Source organism: Talpa europaea (assembly GCF_964194135.1).
Source record: "Talpa europaea genome assembly, chromosome: 15".
Taxonomy (NCBI): domain Eukaryota; kingdom Metazoa; phylum Chordata; class Mammalia; order Eulipotyphla; family Talpidae; genus Talpa; species Talpa europaea.
In genome coordinates, this window is record NC_140083.1 from 2,735,741 (window position 1) to 2,752,905 (window position 17,165).

Genomic DNA, 17,165 nt, shown 5'->3' on the forward strand with positions numbered 1-17,165 from the left:
CCAGCGAGGAGGCGAAATCCTGGAGGCTTCGAGGCCAACGCGAAGTGTCCACCTTTAACGTCAGAGCCCATGGGGGGGAGGGGCGCCATCCCCTCCCTGGATAATGTCAAACAAGGCCCAGAGGGGCCCCACAGCGCGGCGGGGACACCAAGCTCGCGCCCCTCGGGGAACTGCAGCCGCGCGCTGGGCTTGGGGCGATGTACCCGGGGGACCCCCGAGCACGGGGGCGGGGCCGCCCTTCCCCCGGGACACACGACGCCGGGACGGGGCTAGGGGGCGGGGCCTGAGGGCGCCCGCCTTCCGATGACGTATAGGGGCGGAGCCGCGGCGGGGGCGTGGCCGCGGCGGGGCGGGGCGGGGCCTGGCGGCTGCAGTGTAGCGGCGGCGGCGGAGCGAGCGCGCGGCGGCACCATGGGCGCCCACCTGAGCACCGTAAGCGCGGCGGGCGGCGGCGGGCGGGGGCGCGCGGCGGGGCGGGGGCGCGCGGCGGGCGGGGGCGCGCGGCGGGCCGGGGGCGCGCGGCGGGCCGGGGGCGCGCGGCGGGCCGGGGCCGGGGCCGGGGCCGGGGCCGGGGCCGGGGCGGGGGCGCGGGCGGCGGGGCCGGGGCCGGGGCGCGGCGGGCGGAGGTGGGGGGCGCGGGACCCCGCCCGGCCCGCCGCGCCCCGCCCCGCCCCGGGCGCCGTGACTCACGCCCGCCGCCGCCCCGGCCCCCCGGCGAGACGCGTGCGGGCGCGGGGGCCGGGCCGGGGTGCCCGGGGGCGCGTGTGCGTGGCGAGTGTGCCCGGGGTGTGGCCCGCCGTGCTCGCGAGGGGGCGGGGGGCGGGGCGAGCCGCACACGTGTGTGTGAGCGTGAGCGCACGCGAGAGTGAGCGCCAGCCGTGCCGGGCGGGCGGGCGAGCCCCGAAGTCCCGAGCGCGGGGGGTCCTGGCGGCGCGCGGGGTCCCCGCAGCCGTGACGGCGCAGCCTCCGCCCCGCCCCGCGCCCGGCCCCGCGGAGGGCGCCCGCGCCCCACGCTGCGGACGAGGCGCGGCCGGACGAGGCCCCGCCCGCCCCGCGGGGCTCCAAAGTCCGCAGCCTGCCGGTCCCGGTCCCGCCCCGGCCCGGCCCGGCCCGGCCCGCCGCCTCCTGCTGAGGTTTCGGGAGCCCGAGGGCGCGGACGGGGCCTCGCCGCAGCCCAGGCCGGGAGTCGGGCCCCACCCCTGTCTGCGGAGGACCCCTGCCCCCTGCCCCCTGCCCCCGCCAGCGGGAGGCCCAGGGGCCAGGCCGAGGCCGGGCCTTCTCCCGAGGGGCAGCAGGTTCAGGGCCAGGGCGAACCTGTGGGCGTCGCCGCCTCCATGCGGCGTCCTGACTTCTTCCCAATCTCCTTCCTCCGCTGCACAGGCGTCCCCTGACCGCCACCCCAGGGTGCTGCCCGTCCTGCAGCCCCTGCACGGGCCGCTCTGAATGTTTCTGGTGAACATTGTTGCTGCTGCTCCCCTGGGAGGGCGCTGCCTTGTCCCCGATCAGGAGACCCTCACAGGCCCCTGGCCTGCCTGCCCAAGGTCCCAGCTGGGACCCCACCTTGACCCCAAATACTGACATCCTGCCAGGGCGCCCGGAACAGATGCTCCCCAGAGACTCCCCACTGCCGCTGTGGGAGGCCAGCTCCTGAGTGGGGACACGGCATCTTATCTGAATCTTGCAGGCCCCGGGGGACGCCTCCTCCCACACTTTGGGGGGCTGGTTAAGGAGTTGGCACTTGAGTCTGGGAGCCGCTGGGAGGCACGGTGGGGCTTGGCTGGACTCTTGGCACTTCCTATCCAGCCGCAGATGCTTGGGGCCCACACAGACCACCACCCCAGGTAAAGTCCCTGGCTTTCCCCCTGCCCCTGGCGGCCGGACCTCCTCCGGGGCCGGGCCCCCTCCAGCCCGGGGAAGTTGGCGCTGGCTCCACTGTGGGTTGGTTCTGCTGTCCACTTGCCCCGCCTCCGGGGCTCCCTTCCCCTCCAGCCTCCAGTCCCGAGCTGGGAGCCCCCCATTGCGGAACTTCCTCCACTCCCTCCCACTTCCTCCCACTTCCCAAAGGGGCCCAGGAGGGAGGTGGACACTCTGATCCGGCAGGACAGCGGGAGGGCACGCGGGCACGTGAGCAAGTGGGTGAGGGGCTTGTCCAAGCCTCGTGCGGGGACTGGCCTCTGGGGAGGGCGGGGCTGCCAGGTCCCTCTGCCCATCCAGGCCTGACCTGGGTAGAGTGGGTCCCTGGGTCCCAGCAGAGACTCAGGGTTGAGCAGCTGGGCAGGATGGGACGCCTGCGTGTATGGGGGGGAACAGGGCTTCCCAGCTTTTTAGCTGAGACCCTCTCCCTCTTGTGTTTTCAGGTGGTGGGGCCCTGGTGGGGCATCAGGGCAGGCCTGGGATGCAGCCTCCCCGGGGCCCCGCAGGTGGTGGGGTGCAGTGATGTGTGTTTGTATGAGCAGCGCAGCTGAGGCGGCGCTGGGTGGGGCCTTGGCCTCAGCCATCTGCCTCCTGTTTACTGCTGGCAGGGGCCAAAGTGGTGTGTCGCCGGGAGGGGGCCGAGGCCGGTCTCCGAAGTCGTGGGAACAGTGCGCCCCCACCCAGGCGAGTGTGGTGGAGCCTCCAGCTGTGCCATCCACTGCGCCCTTCTCTCTGCCCGCCTCTGCTCTCCCACCGATTTGCACCCTTCAGGGCCAGTGTGCCATGGGCCCCGGCGGGTGTGCCCACGGGGTGTGGCCCGGAGGGCTGAGTGACAGGGAGGGTCTGCCCCAGCATGTGCTCGTGCACCGGGCCCCCCTCTTCCGTCTCCACGGCCAGACTGAGCCCCTGGGCCCTGGAGGCCAGGTGGGCCGGGCTTCCGTGAGGTCACTCCAGCCAGGTGTCTGCTTCAAATTGTGGCCCTTGGGACTCCCCGGCCTCTGTTTCCTCACCCGAAACAGGGTTCGTAATGGCACCCCACTTTTATCAGCTCCTCCAGCGATGGCGTGAATCCCCTGCTGTGGAGGCCAGAGAGTGGGTGATGGAAAGAAAATCAGGAGCACAGCGGACTCCACCCTGGGTGTCCCCCGGCCTCAGTTTCCTCACTCAGCAAATGAACAGTTTCCCTGCCCTCGCCGTGGGTTGGTGAGGAGACGCAGGGTGGGGGCCGTGCAGACTGGCCGGCTGCAGGCGGGCAGGGTCTCGTGTTTGTAAGGTCGGCTGCGCGCCCGAGCAGCTGGGCTGGGACACAGGGCCCGAGAACACGCCGCACGCAGCCTCTCAGCGCAGTGTCACCAAGGTCACGTCCAGCGCTCCTAACAATGGCCACTTCCTGGCTTCTCCCTAAGTGATGTTCCCCCTGGATGTGGCCTCTCTGGAGGCCTGGGAGAGGCCTGTAGCAGAGGAATCATCAGGATAATCCTCACCCCAAGGGGGCACAGGGCTGTGGAAGCCACCTAGGGACCCATGAGCCATTAAGGGGCCAGTCAGGGGAGCCCGGACTTTTGAGCTGGTTTTGGAGAATGAATAGGAGTTTGCTAGGGGCCTGAGACTTGAGGTGCGAAGGGCTCTTTTGAAGAGCAGAGAGCTGGTAGGTGAGTGCAGGGGATGAGGCACCATAGCGGGTGTTTGAGGACGGGGGAGCTAGCGGCCTGCTGGTTCAGGTAACTGGTTTTGGCAGCTGGGCCTCAGGCCTCATGGAGAGAGGCAGGATCTGGAGCTGTGGCTTGGCGGGGGGCTTATGCTGTGGGCTAGTGAGCGGGCACGGGGAGGGCGTCTGTCCTGGGAGGTGGCTAGGGATGAGCTGGCCCACAGGCCTGGGGGGAATCCTGGCTCCACCCCGACCCTGCGTGACCTTGGGCAAGCTACTTCACCTCTGCGAGAAACAGGGCTGTAGCGGCTCGTGGTGTGCAGAGGCTGGGCTGTGCGGGTTGGCTTTGGTGTGACTTGGGAGCTGACTTTCCTGCTCTGGGCCTCAGTTTCCTAGTTCGCAGCTTGCTGAAGTGGTTTGCCTGAGGCCAGTGTGGAAGGGAGGGTGGTCTCAGGGCGCTCACGGGCACACTTGGAGCCCTGTCTGGGACTGTCCTCATGCACCTGAGGAAGGTGAGGCCTGGAGAGGCAGAGACTCTCCTTAGGGGCTGGGCTGGGACTCTGAACTTGGGCCCCTACCCTACCCTCGAGGCCAGGACTGCCAGCCAGGGCCTTAAATGAAACCCAGGATGGGTGAAATGCCACACGGGGCCTGGTGCTAGTTACGTGGGCAGGTGGCCAGAGCCCCCTGCTGTGTGGCCCTGGGCATGGGTGGGGCCTGGGCTGCCTCCCACAGAGCCACTGTTCCCCACCAAGGGCCCAGCGGGACAAGGACAAGGCCTCCGCTGTGCCCCTGTGGAGGCCCCGAGAGAGGCACATTGTTCCCAGTCCAACAAAAGGCTGTAACCGCAGCTGCAGTCTGGCAACTTGAAGCCGCTGGGCCGGTTTTGGGGGCAGGGATCAGGCCTGGCCTGGGATCTTAACACCTCTGCCCTTCCTTGACTTGGACATTTCACCTCCTGGGAGGTGCTCCCGTGTGTGGCTCCACACTCCCCCGGTCATGGACCCCTCTTTGACCTAAGCCCCCCATCTCATCTCATCCCCCAGCTCCAGGCAGTGGCCCACCTTCCTTCTACAGACAGGCACATCGAGGCTCAGTGGGCCTCAGGTGCTCAGCCCCTGTGCTGCGGCGGGGCGGTGGGCAGTGAGGAAGAGCGGGCACCCACCGAAGTAGCCCAAGGGGCTGGGTTCAGAGTCACTTTGAGCAGTGAAGGCCTCAGGTAGATGCCGCGTTGAGCTCATTTGCTCATGTGTCTGAATAGAGCAAGGACTCGCCATCACGTACTGGGCCCGGGGACGCTGACTGGAGAAGGGCAGGCGGGAAGGGGGCACAGACGCAGAGCTTCAGTGCATTGCAGTTGGCTGCGGCCTGTCCCCTGAGCTTCCCAGCAGCCGGAGCGCAAAGGGATTGGCGCCCAGTTACATCGCTGTCTCTGTCCTGCTCCTCGGGGGAAATGGGCCTTTTCCAAGAACTGTTTTCTCGTGGTGCCGGGCGCGGAAGACTGGCTCATGCCGTCACGGGCGCCGGCAGCGTGGCGTCCGCAGCTCCTCGCCAGCGCCAGGACGGGTGCTCGGGCTCACTGCGGGACGTCGGTCCGGAGCGTTGCGGGGGGAGCCGAGGCCCGGGGCGTCTGTGCTGGGCGGGAGCCGGCGGCCGCCCCTTCCCGCGCTGACCTCGCGGGTCTGGCCCTGTCGTCGTAGCTGGGCCAGGTGGCCCTGTCCCCGGTCTGGTTCCTGTACAGCCTGCTCATGAAGCTGTTCCAGCGCTCCACGCCCGCCATCACCCTCGAGAGCCCGGACATCAAGTACCCGCTGCGGCTCATCGACAAGGAGGTGAGTTTGGGCGCTTGGGCGCGCCGGCACCGCAGCGTCGCTCACACCTGCCTGCTCGGCCCGGCCCTCTCTGAAGTGGGTCCCGTTCTCTACCCATTTTACAGGTGGGAAAGCGAGGTGCTCATCGTGGCAGAGGGGTTTGAGCTGTGTGGTCGCGGAGCCCATTCCCCGGCCCCTCCTCAGCCTCCCCCGGGAAGTCAGACCCCTCGGGACTGGGTCCGGCCTCCATTTAACAGATGGGGGCTGAGGGCAGAGAGGAGTAGGCGTCACTTGAGGTCACGCTGAGTCGGTAGCGCAGCACCCAGGCCTCTCCTCACGCTCACGGTCCCTGTGCTGACATCCCAGGGCCCCCCCTCCATGCCCTCCCTTCGGGCCTGTCCTCGTGGGGCCCAGACACCGCTCTTGTGTGTGTGTGTCTGTGTGTGTGTGTGTGTGTGTGTGTGTGTACTCCTGCCCAGTCTGCCTCTGCCTTTCAAACCTGTGGTCCTGATCTAAGGCCATCCTTTCCCAGGCTGCCTGCCCCCAGGGCTGCTGCTTCCCTCCTTACTCCCCCTCATCAAAGCTCGCCTTGGAGCGGGTGTGGCAGGGACAACTGAGTCATGCAGCAGTGCCCATGCCCCCCCCAACCCCCCCCCCCCCCCAGTCTCCACCCAGAGCCCAGGGAGGCTCTTGCCGCTTGCGCCCGGCTGGGCCTGTGCTGTCCCACTGGGAGTCAGAGGATTCAAAACCCCGAGAAAAGCCAAAAAATCCACACACACCTCACCTCCTCCTGGGGGGCTCACAGGCCCTTCACCGTCTCCCATATCTTTTTGTTTTTTTCCTAAAATGAAACCATCCCGTCTTGAAATATTTCCTTTTTTTTTTTTTAAAGATTTATTTATGCACAGAAGAGCTGGGGTACAGGCCAGAGAAGGGGGGGAGGTGAGAGGATTCACCAGAGACAGAGTGGGGAGCAGAACAGGCCAATTGACCGAAGTACACTGCTGAGGGGAGCAGCGGGCGAGGCAGGAGAGGTCTGGTGCGCCATGTGGGTAGCTCCCTGGCCGGCTGGGGATTGAACTCGTGCTGCAGAGGCTGTGGCCAGCTTCATAGGTTGCGTCTTAACCCCTGTGCCACCAGGGAGGCCCTAAATCTTTTTTAAAAATTCCTTTTCCTTCTGGTGGTTTTATTCCAGAAGTCATGATGACTTTATGTGCCTGCTATAAAAATTCGCCTGTGAAGCGTGAGTGTCCCCTCCGTGTGGCCACTGAGTGGGGCACCCCTTCCCGGCTCGGGTGAGCCTTCTGTTGTGTGGCACACTCATGCACATAAATGGGGGTTCAGGTGTGTGTGTGCTGTTTCTCTTAATAAACTGATTTTCTTGCCCGGTCCTGCAGCGGGGTGGGGTGCCTGACCATGTCTACCCCAAAGCTGCTGCGGTATTTTTATTTATTTATTTATTTATCTATTTATTTATTTATTTATTTATTTATTTATTTAATAGAGGCATGCTTTATTTATTTGTTTGCTGGTTTGTTTGTTTGTTTTGTTTATACATGCACTGGGTACAGTCAGAAGCACGGGAGGGTGAGAGAATTCACCAGAGCCAGAGCGGGGAGCAGAGCAGGCAGAAGGACCGAAGGACACTGCTGAGGGGAGCAGCGGGCGGCAGGAGAGGTCTGCATGCCATGTGGGACCCTCCTCTGGTGGTTGGGGAGCAGCTGGGGATCGAACCAGTACTGCAGAGGCTGCGGGCAGCTTCGCAACCCAGCGCTCAACCGCTGCGCCACCGGGGAGGCCCTGCTGCGTTATTTTTGAAGACAGTCTGGTGTGGGTCACGGGGTTGTCCCATAGGGGACCCACCAGCCCCCTTTGAGCAAGTGGTAAATGTCCTGGCACTTGGGTCACAGCCCGTCGTGGTGGCCTTGCGGGACAGCAGGTTGACCTGCTTTTAGACACTCTGCCGTGGCTGGGGGCCTGCACTTCCCACCGTGCTGGGCTGCCCCGCAGGGACCCCTGGAGCTCTCTGAGTGCCCCCTGCTAGGGCCTGTCCTATGCCAGAGATATCCATGTCTTCACTGCTGTTCTTCCTCCAGAATGATCTTGCATGTGGCTCTCTGACTTTGACCCTTAGGACAGTTGATAACCCTGGAATCTGCTCCTAAGAGGCCTTGGGGCTCCCTTTGTCCAGAGTGCAAAGGTTCCCGGAGAGGCAGCGTTGGGCCAGGCTGCTGGGGCAGAGAGCGGACTCGGCACCCTCTCCTAACACCCAGCTTCCCACCTATGCCCCCACACTCAAAACTCTGTGGTCCCCCCAAGTGATAACACTCCCATCCTGCAGCGGACCTGCTGCGCCGCCAGGCCCCAGCGTGTCCATGTGCTTGGTGGCTACCTGCCCCCTCTGTGGCCCCGGGAGCCCAGGCCACAGCTGGGTCCTCGTTTGGTTTCCAGCTCTGACCCCAGCTTCCTGCGTGACGCTTCCCTGGCCTGGGATTAAGGCGCTTAACTGGAAAGCAGTCTCCCTGTCTCCCTCTCGGCTCAGACAGAGCTTCTCCAGCGTCTGCCCCACCCTGAGGCCAGGGGAGGAGGCGCCCCGCCCTGAGTCCCCACCCCTGTTGGCTGGAGGCCTGGCTTTGGGCTTTTGGCCAAGGCAGCCTGGGGACCTCTGGGTAGCGAGGTCGCCACACCTCTCGCCAGCAGGCACAGCCAGTCTTGCTGCCCGGCTTCTGAGGCTTCAGGGTGGTGGCTCGTGGGGCTCCTCTCCCCAGTCCCAGGCCCGGCACCTGTGTCCACTCCAGGGTACAGCTGGACTGATGCCAGGGGTGACGTCCTCCTGCACATCCCTGGAACTTTCAGGGCCATCTGATACCTCCATTTGGGACCCCGAGCTCCTCCCCGCTCTGACCACCTTGCCCTATGTTTCTGGGTGGGTCACTGCCCGTCGGAGGGCCAGCGCGAGCGAGGGGCCCCCAGGATGTCCGTCACCTCCTCCTCGCGCGCACGCACGCACCCACATGGGGCATCAGTGCTACTTCTCTCAATGACACATGGGCTGCCGGGGAGCGGTGGGGGTTCTGAGGTCTGGCAGCCGCCCAGCAGCTCGGGCCTCTTTGCAGATCATCAGCCACGACACCCGGCGGTTCCGCTTCGCCCTGCCGTCACCCCAGCACATCCTGGGCCTCCCCATCGGTGAGTGGGGTCAAATGGGACTGGGTGGGCACCCGGGGCACTCAGAGAGAAAGGAAGGAGCTTCGCACTTTAACTCAGGAGAGCAGGGGAGGCTTCAAGGGAGAGGTGACAGCCACATTGGGCCTTTGAGGGTGAGTGTCGGAATCAGAGGGGAGATGGCCTGCGAGCCTGACGTGGTACCAGCCCTCCAAGACATGGCAGCAGCAAAGTGGGACGTGACGGGAATCCCGACGGGCCTGGCTTTGAATGCTGGGTTGGGCAGGGCACTGGGTTAACAAGGCCCAGCGGACCCTCAGGGACTGTCACCCAGAGTCACCCGCCCTGTCTCCAGGCCAGCACATCTACCTCTCTGCTCGAGTGGACGGAAACCTGGTCATTCGGCCTTACACGCCTGTTTCCAGCGATGACGACAAGGGCTTCGTGGACCTGGTCGTCAAGGTGAGGTCTCCGCAGAGAGTGGGGCTGGGACTGCGGCTGAGTGTCTTCGAGTGGGGATCGGCCATCTGCAGAGGAGGAGCCAGCAGGGCTCACTGGCCGACTGGGGGCACGCGCGGGACTGAGTGCCTGGAACGGGCCCCAGGGCTGGGGCGTGCCAGGGTGATGGGAGCTGCGCCCTGAGCGGGCAGCTGAGGAGGCAGCATGCGGGTGGAGAGGCGGGAAGTGCAAAGGCCCTGAGGTCAGGAGTCTGAAGGACTGAAGCAGCCAGGTGAGGGGGGATTGTCAGCAGGGCCCTTGAGATCCCGGTGGGGTCTGGGGCTCAGTCCAGAGCCAGGGGAAGGTGGTGAGGGATCAAGCATGGATCTGGTCAGAATCACTCGGGCTGCATGTGGAAAGGCATAGGTGGGATTCCCGTGGGGGTAAAAGCTCACGATGACCAGGCCCCTCCCGGCTTAGAGACCTTGCTGGCCCTAGGGAAAAGCAGGGTCCCGGCACACGTGTGCTCTGCCCACCTCTTCCTCTGCCTCCACCCCTCCTCCTCCACAGACCCGTCCCCTGTGCGGAAGCCACAGCCTTCTCGCCTCCCCCACCCCACGCCACTGCCGCAGGCCCTCTGAGGCCAGCCAGGCTTTGCACACACTGTCCCTTCTCAGGGACGCCCTCCCAGCCCTGGGCGGGGTCAGCTGCCCCGCTGTCTCCCCATCTCTTTGCACAGGGGTTTTAACATTCCTTTTCCAGAGCGGAAATCCCAAAGGACATGGGAGGAAGTTGTCCGAGAGGGATGTTTTTACCATGGAGCAAAATGGAAAGAACTGAGCCCCCACCAAAGGGGGCATCGCAAGGCCTTCCCGGGTTCTGCAGGCGCGTCTTGCCCTGCACGCCGGGCTGACCTTTGCCTTCCAAGGGGCCATTCGGTGGGGGGCAGACTCCCGGGGGTCGGACGTGGACTGGAGAGCGTTGATAGGTGGAGGAGCACGTTGTGGGGAGACCACCCATGGGTCAGAGAAGAACCCCAGAACAGACGCTTTCCGCTGTGGCCAGAGCTCCCCCCGAGTCCTGGGGACTGAGGAGGGCGGTGTCTTGCAGGTTTACTTCAAGGACACCCACCCCAAGTTTCCCGCCGGAGGGAAGATGTCCCAGTACCTGGAGAACATGAAGATCGGAGACACCATTGAGTTCCGGGGCCCCAACGGGCTGCTGGTCTACCAGGGCAGAGGTGACTCGGGTCGGAACCCCCTGGGGACGGCCAGGCCAGGGGGGATGCTGTGGGCAGGGCCAGGCTCAGCTGCCTCCTGTGACAGGACAAGCTGTCTCTTCGCTGGGGCCTCGGTTTCCCCCACTGATCAGGAGAAGATGGCCAGTGCCGGGCTGGCAGCCGGCTGCCTTTGAGCCATGTCCAGGCCACAGCCCCGCCTTGCGTGGCTCAACACAGCTGAAAAGAAATGAGCCAAAGGGCTGAGCTGGGCGCTCCCCCTGCTCCCCAGCCATCTGCCAGGAGGCACTCAGCTTTGTGCCCCTTTGGCATTTGGGTGGGGTTCCAGGGCATCTCCTTCCCCCCTGCCTGACAGGCTGGGCTCTCTGATCCTTTGTCTGCACTTGGGCCCTCAGAGTGGGGCTCACCTCCTCCTCCCTCCCCAGGGAAGTTTGCCATCCGCCCGGACAAGAAATCCAGCCCCGTGGTCAGGACAGTGAAGTCCGTGGGCATGATCGCAGGAGGAACTGGTATGTGGGCTCTGGAGCCCCCGCCAACACCCCAGTGTTAGAGCTTGGGGGCAGGTTAGGGTGGGGAGCTGCCTGGGCGGTCCTAGCCCCTGCCCCCAAGTGCCTGTGGGCCCCGGGCCTGTGTGACGCAGCAGCGTCACGGGGCCTGTGGGGGCTGTTGTCTTGCAGGCATCACCCCGATGTTGCAGGTGATCCGCGCCATCATGAAGGACCCGCAAGACCCCACTGTGTGCCACCTGATCTTTGCCAACCAGGTCAGTGGGCCTTCCTGCGACAGGCAGCCCCGTGCCTGCCGGGGGTTCGCACAGCCTGGTGAGGTGGCACCCAGGCCTCCGCTCAGGGTGGCAGGCGGCAGTGGCATCCTGGACGGTCAGTGCGCGGGCAGCTCCACAGTGCGTGGGGGACATGCTCAGTCCAGGGCCCCCCCAGCGACCTGAGTGGGGCTGCGCGTGAGGGGAGGGGCGAGCACCCACAAGCGCGTCTGCATGAGGTCCCTGTGCTGGGGGCCCGGGCAGGGTCAGCACCCCCGGTCTCACACTCCTAAGGGAATGTCCTCCCCGCGCCAGCACCCACCCTGGCCTGCTGTGTGGCCTTGACAGGTCACTCTCCCTCTCTGAGCTCTGCTCCCTCGCTGTGGAATGAGCTGATGAAGCAAGGCCACCCCGAGGGTCTTTTTAGGGTCAGTGATTTGTGATGGAATATGTGGAATTTGTAAGGTCATGCCCAGGCCTTCTGCGCCTGCTACATACAATTCAGGTCAGCTCGTCCTGGGGACCATCTGGCCCCGGCTCCACACTGTCCACCTGTGAGGAAAAGAAACCCAGAATGGGAGGGGCTTCTCCAAGGTTCTTGAGGACCCTCCTGCCCCATCCCTGTCCCCTGCCCCCCAGCTGCAGAAAACTGCCCTGAGCCGACTAGCTGGCCTTGACTCAGCCCAGATGAGTGGAAAGAGCCAGAAACTCCCAGGCAGCTGGTGGGCCTGGGTGGGGGTGGGGGTGTGGCTGGGTCTGTCTGCTGGCCTCTCGGTGGCTGGCTGGGGCGGTGGCCCTGCCCTGCTTTGTGGCTCTGCACACGGAGGCCCCTAGTGGGGTCTGACTGGAAGTGCTGGGACCAGGGCCTGTCTATGAAAACTCCCATCTAGAAAATACCCTGTTTTCCACCTTGGTGGTCTTTGTCTTGCCTGGGTGGCTTCAGCCCTCTGCCTTTCCTGGTGGCCCTGTCTGCTGAGCATGTTGAGGCACCCTGGGTGGTACAGGGTGAGCAGTGCTGAGCAAAGAGGCCTCCTTGGGCTGGGGGACCCTGCTCTTCACCCTGCCAGGGGCTCCGTAGAGGTTTGTGAGTGGGCGCCCCTCAGGTGTGTCTCATGCCCTGCAAACACCAGGCAAAGGCCTGTGTCAGGGTGGAGAGGCCAAGGAAGTAACAGATGATTGATGTTTCCTGGAGTCCGGGAAGGCTTCCTGGAGGAGGTAACACTGTTCTGATTCTGTAGAGTGAAGTCAGCGGGGAAGCTGTAGGCCCAGGAGAGGGAAGGCCGTGCGAGGGGCCGGTGTGAGATGGGAAACAGGACCTGGGGATGTGCAGCCTGAACGTATGGGCTTGTGTGAGGGGTGTGCTGGGCAGTAAAGCTGCCCGCGGCCCCCATGACTGGTGGGGCACCTTTCCTTCCGTCTGTCAGTGAGCTCGCCCACGTACAGCTCTGTTCTCCTTCCCACCCCGTGTAACCCCAGTGTGGCCCGGGTCAGCGCCACGGGTGCAGTGAGAAGGGACACACGTGTCCTGGGACTTGGGTGGCCGTGCCACCACTTTCTCGGGCCGTGCATGTGTGTGGCCTACGGCGGGTGTTGAGCGACTCCAGGGCAGTCCCTGCTGCCCCTCCCGCCTGACCGCTCATGCTGGCTGCCCGCAGACCGAGAAGGACATCCTGCTGCGGCCTGAGCTGGAGGAGCTGAGGAACGAGCATTCCGCGCGCTTCAAGCTCTGGTACACCGTGGACAAAGCCCCTGAAGGTGAGAGGGGGCCCGGGCAGGACGGGGTGGGAGGTGCTGGCCCGCGCCCCCACAGCTCCCATGGTCTCCTTTGGTGCTGATGTCCCATGAGGGGGCTCTCGCCCCATCTGACTGGTGAGAGCAAGGGCTCAGAGGGGTGAGCAGGCGCTCAGAGTCACACAGCTGGAAGATGCCGGAGCTTGACCTCACGTCCTCTGTCCCCCGAGCCCGAGTCCTCCCTCCAGCCCCTTCACCGTCCCTCTGGACAAAGAAGGCTGGTGTTCTGCCCTTGGCTGGTGCTCACTCAGGGAAGAACCGAGGTGGGCCGATGCTCCTACTTTGCAGGTTGTACCCTAAGGCACTTTGCACCCATTTTCTCTCCCATCAGCAGCCCTGGGGGGAGAGGGTCCAACATACAGTTACCCCTGTTCTGCCTGTCTCGGCGTTTGCCAGGGTCACACAGTGGGTTCTGGAGGCGCCAAGACCATGTAGGAGGCAGTGAATCAAGGCAGCCCCCAAAACTTGAAACAAGCTTGCTCTCTGGGAGCTAAACTCTCACTCTTCTGCTTTAGATTGAGATTCGGGTAGAAGAAACAGCTTAATTTCTTCTTTGCTGTGAGAAAAACAGCAGCTTAGGCTTTTTGGTAAATGATACTGATGCTGTTTAATTTCAGGTTTGGGAAACAGTAGGGAGTGGTGGGGCCTGTGGCACTTGGGGAACATCTTCCCCGTCCAGAGGGCCTGTCTTGGCTGCAGGCAGTTGTTTGTACAGTAGTGCAGCCCATGTGGCCAGACCTTCCCATTTTCAGGAGAAGCCGTGGATCTGCATTTCTTTTTCTTTTTTTTAAAAAGATTTTAGTTTTGCGTAGAACTGGGGTGTAGGCCAGAGGTGCAGGGAGTGAGAGACAGAGTTGGGAGCGCAACAGGCAGATCTGCTGAAACACACTGCCGAGGGGAGCCGTGGGCGAGACAGGAGAGGTCTGCTGCGCCCTATTTGGGTTAGCTCCCTGGCTGGGGGTCAAACTCAGGCCATTGCATGGGCTGGCGCAGTGATAGCGCTGAGACTTAGCTTACACTTGGCCACCGCGGAGACACAGGGACCTGCATTCTCACGGGGAATGTCTAAATCTTGGAAAGTGGGCATTTTTGAAGTGCCCATGTGGGCGCCAGCCTGCATTCTGTGTTCATGTCCTGCCGCCCTGACCTCACTCTGCTTCCACCCCTCACAGGGACCCACCACTCCCTGGGGCCCCCCCATATGTGGGGAACACACACCCACTGACCAGGCGGCTCTGTCCACGGCCACCCCGTGTCCCCCAGAAACAAGCTCATAGGCGCTAAGGTTGCTGCTCTCGGGCCCTGGGTCATTGGGGCCGGGCCATGAGTTGGCTGGGCCGGGCCCCGGTCTCCGGTCTCCTGGGCTGAGGGCCCGGCCTCGGTAGCCCCATGTACCTGACATCTTTGTTCCGAGGCCTCTGGCGGGACGGGCTGTCCTGAGCCAGCCCATGTGGGCCAGCCTGGCCCCGTGAGCTGTGTGCTGGTGGGGAGCGAAGAGGACGCGGGTTTATTAGCAAATCACGGAGCACGGTAGCAGATGGTTAGTGAGGCCCAGCATGGGGCAGGAGCGTGGGGGTGAGGGTTGGGGCTCAAGCGTGGGTGCTGGAGCGGAGGTGAGGCAGGTGCCCTGGCCCTGGGAGGCGGCTGCTGCTTCAGTGAAAGGGGCATTTAAATTGTCTGGTGTCTCCCTCGAAAGGGGGGACGCGGGGCTGGGCTGGCGCCCCCTGGTGGCAGCTCCTGCTGGTGCGTGGGCAGGCGCACTGCTGGCCTCTTCCGCGGCTGCCAGGGGCCGCCTGGCCTGCCCGCCCCCGCCGGCCTCTGCAGGTGGCAGCTGGCAGCTCCCAGACCCGCCCTCCGGGGCCGCCTTTGACAGTGACCAGCTGCTGCCGCGGAGGGCTGTCTTGGGCTGGGCAGTCAGCCCCCTGGCACCACCAGACCCGCCCAGGGTAGCTGAGGTGTTCCGAGATGAGGTACAAGCTGAACATGGGGATGTCGAGAAAGGAAACGGTCACTCGGCCACCGTGGAGCCAGGGGCCAGTGGGAGGAGGGTCAGCCATTCGCACGTCCTGGTGTTGCTCCCCCAAAGCCACCTCCAGTATCAAGAAAAGTGCTTCCTCCTAAAAAGCCTCACTCCCTGCACGCCCCGCGCACCGGGTAGTCCCTGCTGTTTGGCACAAAGTACGTGCCGTCTGCTGCCCACGCACAGCAAGCCGTGTCTCTGCCCTGCCTCTTCCCAGAAGGGGTTCACGGGCTGCAGGCTCCGGGTGAGTCAGAATGGCACAAATAGCCAGTGGGAGTGAACGGAAACAAGGGCAGGGCTGTCCATGGAACCAGGGAAGCGGCTCTGCACGAATGTGGCTGTGGGGGCCGGGCAGGGCCAAGCTCCCCCTGCACAGCGGCGCCTCCGCCCTGGATGCCCAGGGCCCTGGAGAGCGGGCTCCAGGCGATGCTGGGCGCTGAGCTTCAAGGCGCGTCGCCTTGGTCACCTCCTGAGCATCCGCAGCTGTGTCTGTGGCCTCGGGAGCTTCGTGAGGCTCCGGGATGGTGGAGAGCCGAGAGGGCAGTCTGGCTCCCTCCCCTGGGGGGACTCGGAGGACAGGAAACCACCCCCTGCCCGAGCAGATGGGCGGAGCCCTGGGCAGCTCAGAGCCAGCTGCCTGCCACTTCACTGCCCGGAGCCCCGCCTCCGGCCGCCCCAGGCCAGTGCCCCGGAGCAGCCCCCGTGAGCCCCGTGCGTGAGCCCCGTGCGGCCCGGGCTGGGTGGTCCCCCCCAGGTCCGTCTGAGGTCGTGCTGGCTTCTGCCTGGGGGGCACCGGCAGCCACTGGGGGAGGAGAAGCAGCTCCTCCGCTGAGACGGCGCGGCGGGCGGGACGGAGAAGAGCCGCGGCCCGGAGTCTGCATGCTGCCTCCTCAGCTGCCCGCTCCCCGGTGGCCTTGTGGGGACACAGACTTTGTGCATTATGTGTTGAGTCTGGGCCGCCTGGCACCGGGGACACATCTCTGGGGACCAGACGTGGCTCCTTGGGCGCCAGGGAGGGCCCTGGTGGGGAGAGACTCACACAACGGGCCGTGGGGGTGGCCGCGGAGAAGGTGCCGCTGAGCGGCCTGGAGCGGGCCTCCTGCTGGGGCGCCTCTCGGACCTGGGGTCTCACATCCTGCCTGTGTCCTCACTTCACGATGCGGCCTTGACAGCTCCGCTCCCGGCCCCTGCGCCTCAGAGGTTCCTACAGGTGTCAGATGGGGTCGGGACCCCCCGCCCTGTCCGCCCTCGGTGGTTCTGAGGGTCACGCGGGTGCCCATGGAAGGGAGAGGCTTTGCAAGCTGGGGGGTGTTGGCTGGGCCAGGCTGGGCTGGGGGGCCCGGGAGCGGGTTCTGCGGGGGTGGAGGCGTGGTGGGGGGCGGCAGCGGGCAGTTGGTTGCTCACGGGTGCCCCCCCCCCCCCCCCCCCCCCCCCGCAGCCTGGGACTACAGCCAGGGCTTCGTGAACGAGGAGATGATCCGGGACCACCTGCCCTCTCCCGACGAGCAGCCGCTGGTGCTGATGTGCGGCCCGCCGCCCATGATCCAGTACGCCTGCCTGCCCAACCTGGACCGCGTGGGCCACCCCAAGGAGCGCTGCTTCGCCTTCTGAGGGCGGCCCGGGCTGCGCGCCACCCGTCCGCACCCCTGTGCCCGCCGCGCTCCTTCACCATCTTCACCCCCATCTCGCACGTGGCCCTGAGCTCAGCCAGGCCCGCCCGCCCCCGGTGGTCACCCCACTGGGCCGGCCCCCGCCGGGCCGCCCTGGGAGCCGGGTCCACAGGCTCCTGCCGGCCTCACCGCGCTTGTCCGGTTGCCTTGACCCCGGCCCGGCCCTCCCCGCCCCGCCCCCACCGGGCCCAGGCCGCCAGCATGTGCTCCCCGCCCCCCCAGAGCGGGCCCCGTCTGGAGCCAGCCCGCACCAGCAGCCCAGAGCTGCGCCAGGGACCCCGGCCACCACCTGGGGCCCCACGGCTGCCCCTTCTGCGGGCAGCGCCTTACACTGCGGGGGCCCGGGAAGTCCTCCGCGGGCTGCGGGGGGCGAGAGGCCGGAGCGGGACAGCCTCAGGCAGCTTGGCTGACCCCCACTGCGGGGGGGAGGGCGGGTGGGGGCCCCCCAGTCTGGCGCACAGGCCCCTGCACCCCGCAGCCTTGCCCGGCACCCCCAAGCATTGGGGTCGGTCCCGCCCCCGCCGGCAGAGCTACGCCAAGGTTTATTTATTCCTCGCCCCGAACCCCCGAACCCCAGGGAGGCTCCGCGCAGGGCCTGGCGCTGAGGTCCAGGGGCCGCCACGTTGCCTTTAGACGAGAGTTCGCCTCCCGCGCGCCGCGGCCTCCCCGACCTGTACGGAGAACCGCACCCGAGTAAAGCTGCTGATTTCA

At 65.5% G+C, this 17,165-nt stretch overlaps 1 protein-coding gene across 1 annotated transcript; it reads left to right on the forward strand.

The window, feature by feature from the left end:
- Positions 1 to 411: 411 nt before the first annotated feature.
- Positions 412 to 17,165, forward strand: CYB5R3 (cytochrome b5 reductase 3; the record flags this gene model as incomplete). The annotated part of the gene is made up of 9 exons (XM_084254731.1): positions 412 to 432; positions 5,263 to 5,394; positions 8,490 to 8,562; positions 8,894 to 9,000; positions 10,087 to 10,216; positions 10,639 to 10,722; positions 10,891 to 10,976; positions 12,629 to 12,728; positions 16,223 to 17,165. The coding sequence occupies 9 exons, from the start codon at positions 412 to 414 to the stop codon at positions 16,393 to 16,395; spliced, it is 906 nt and encodes a 301-aa protein (XP_084110857.1). The 3' UTR covers positions 16,396 to 17,165.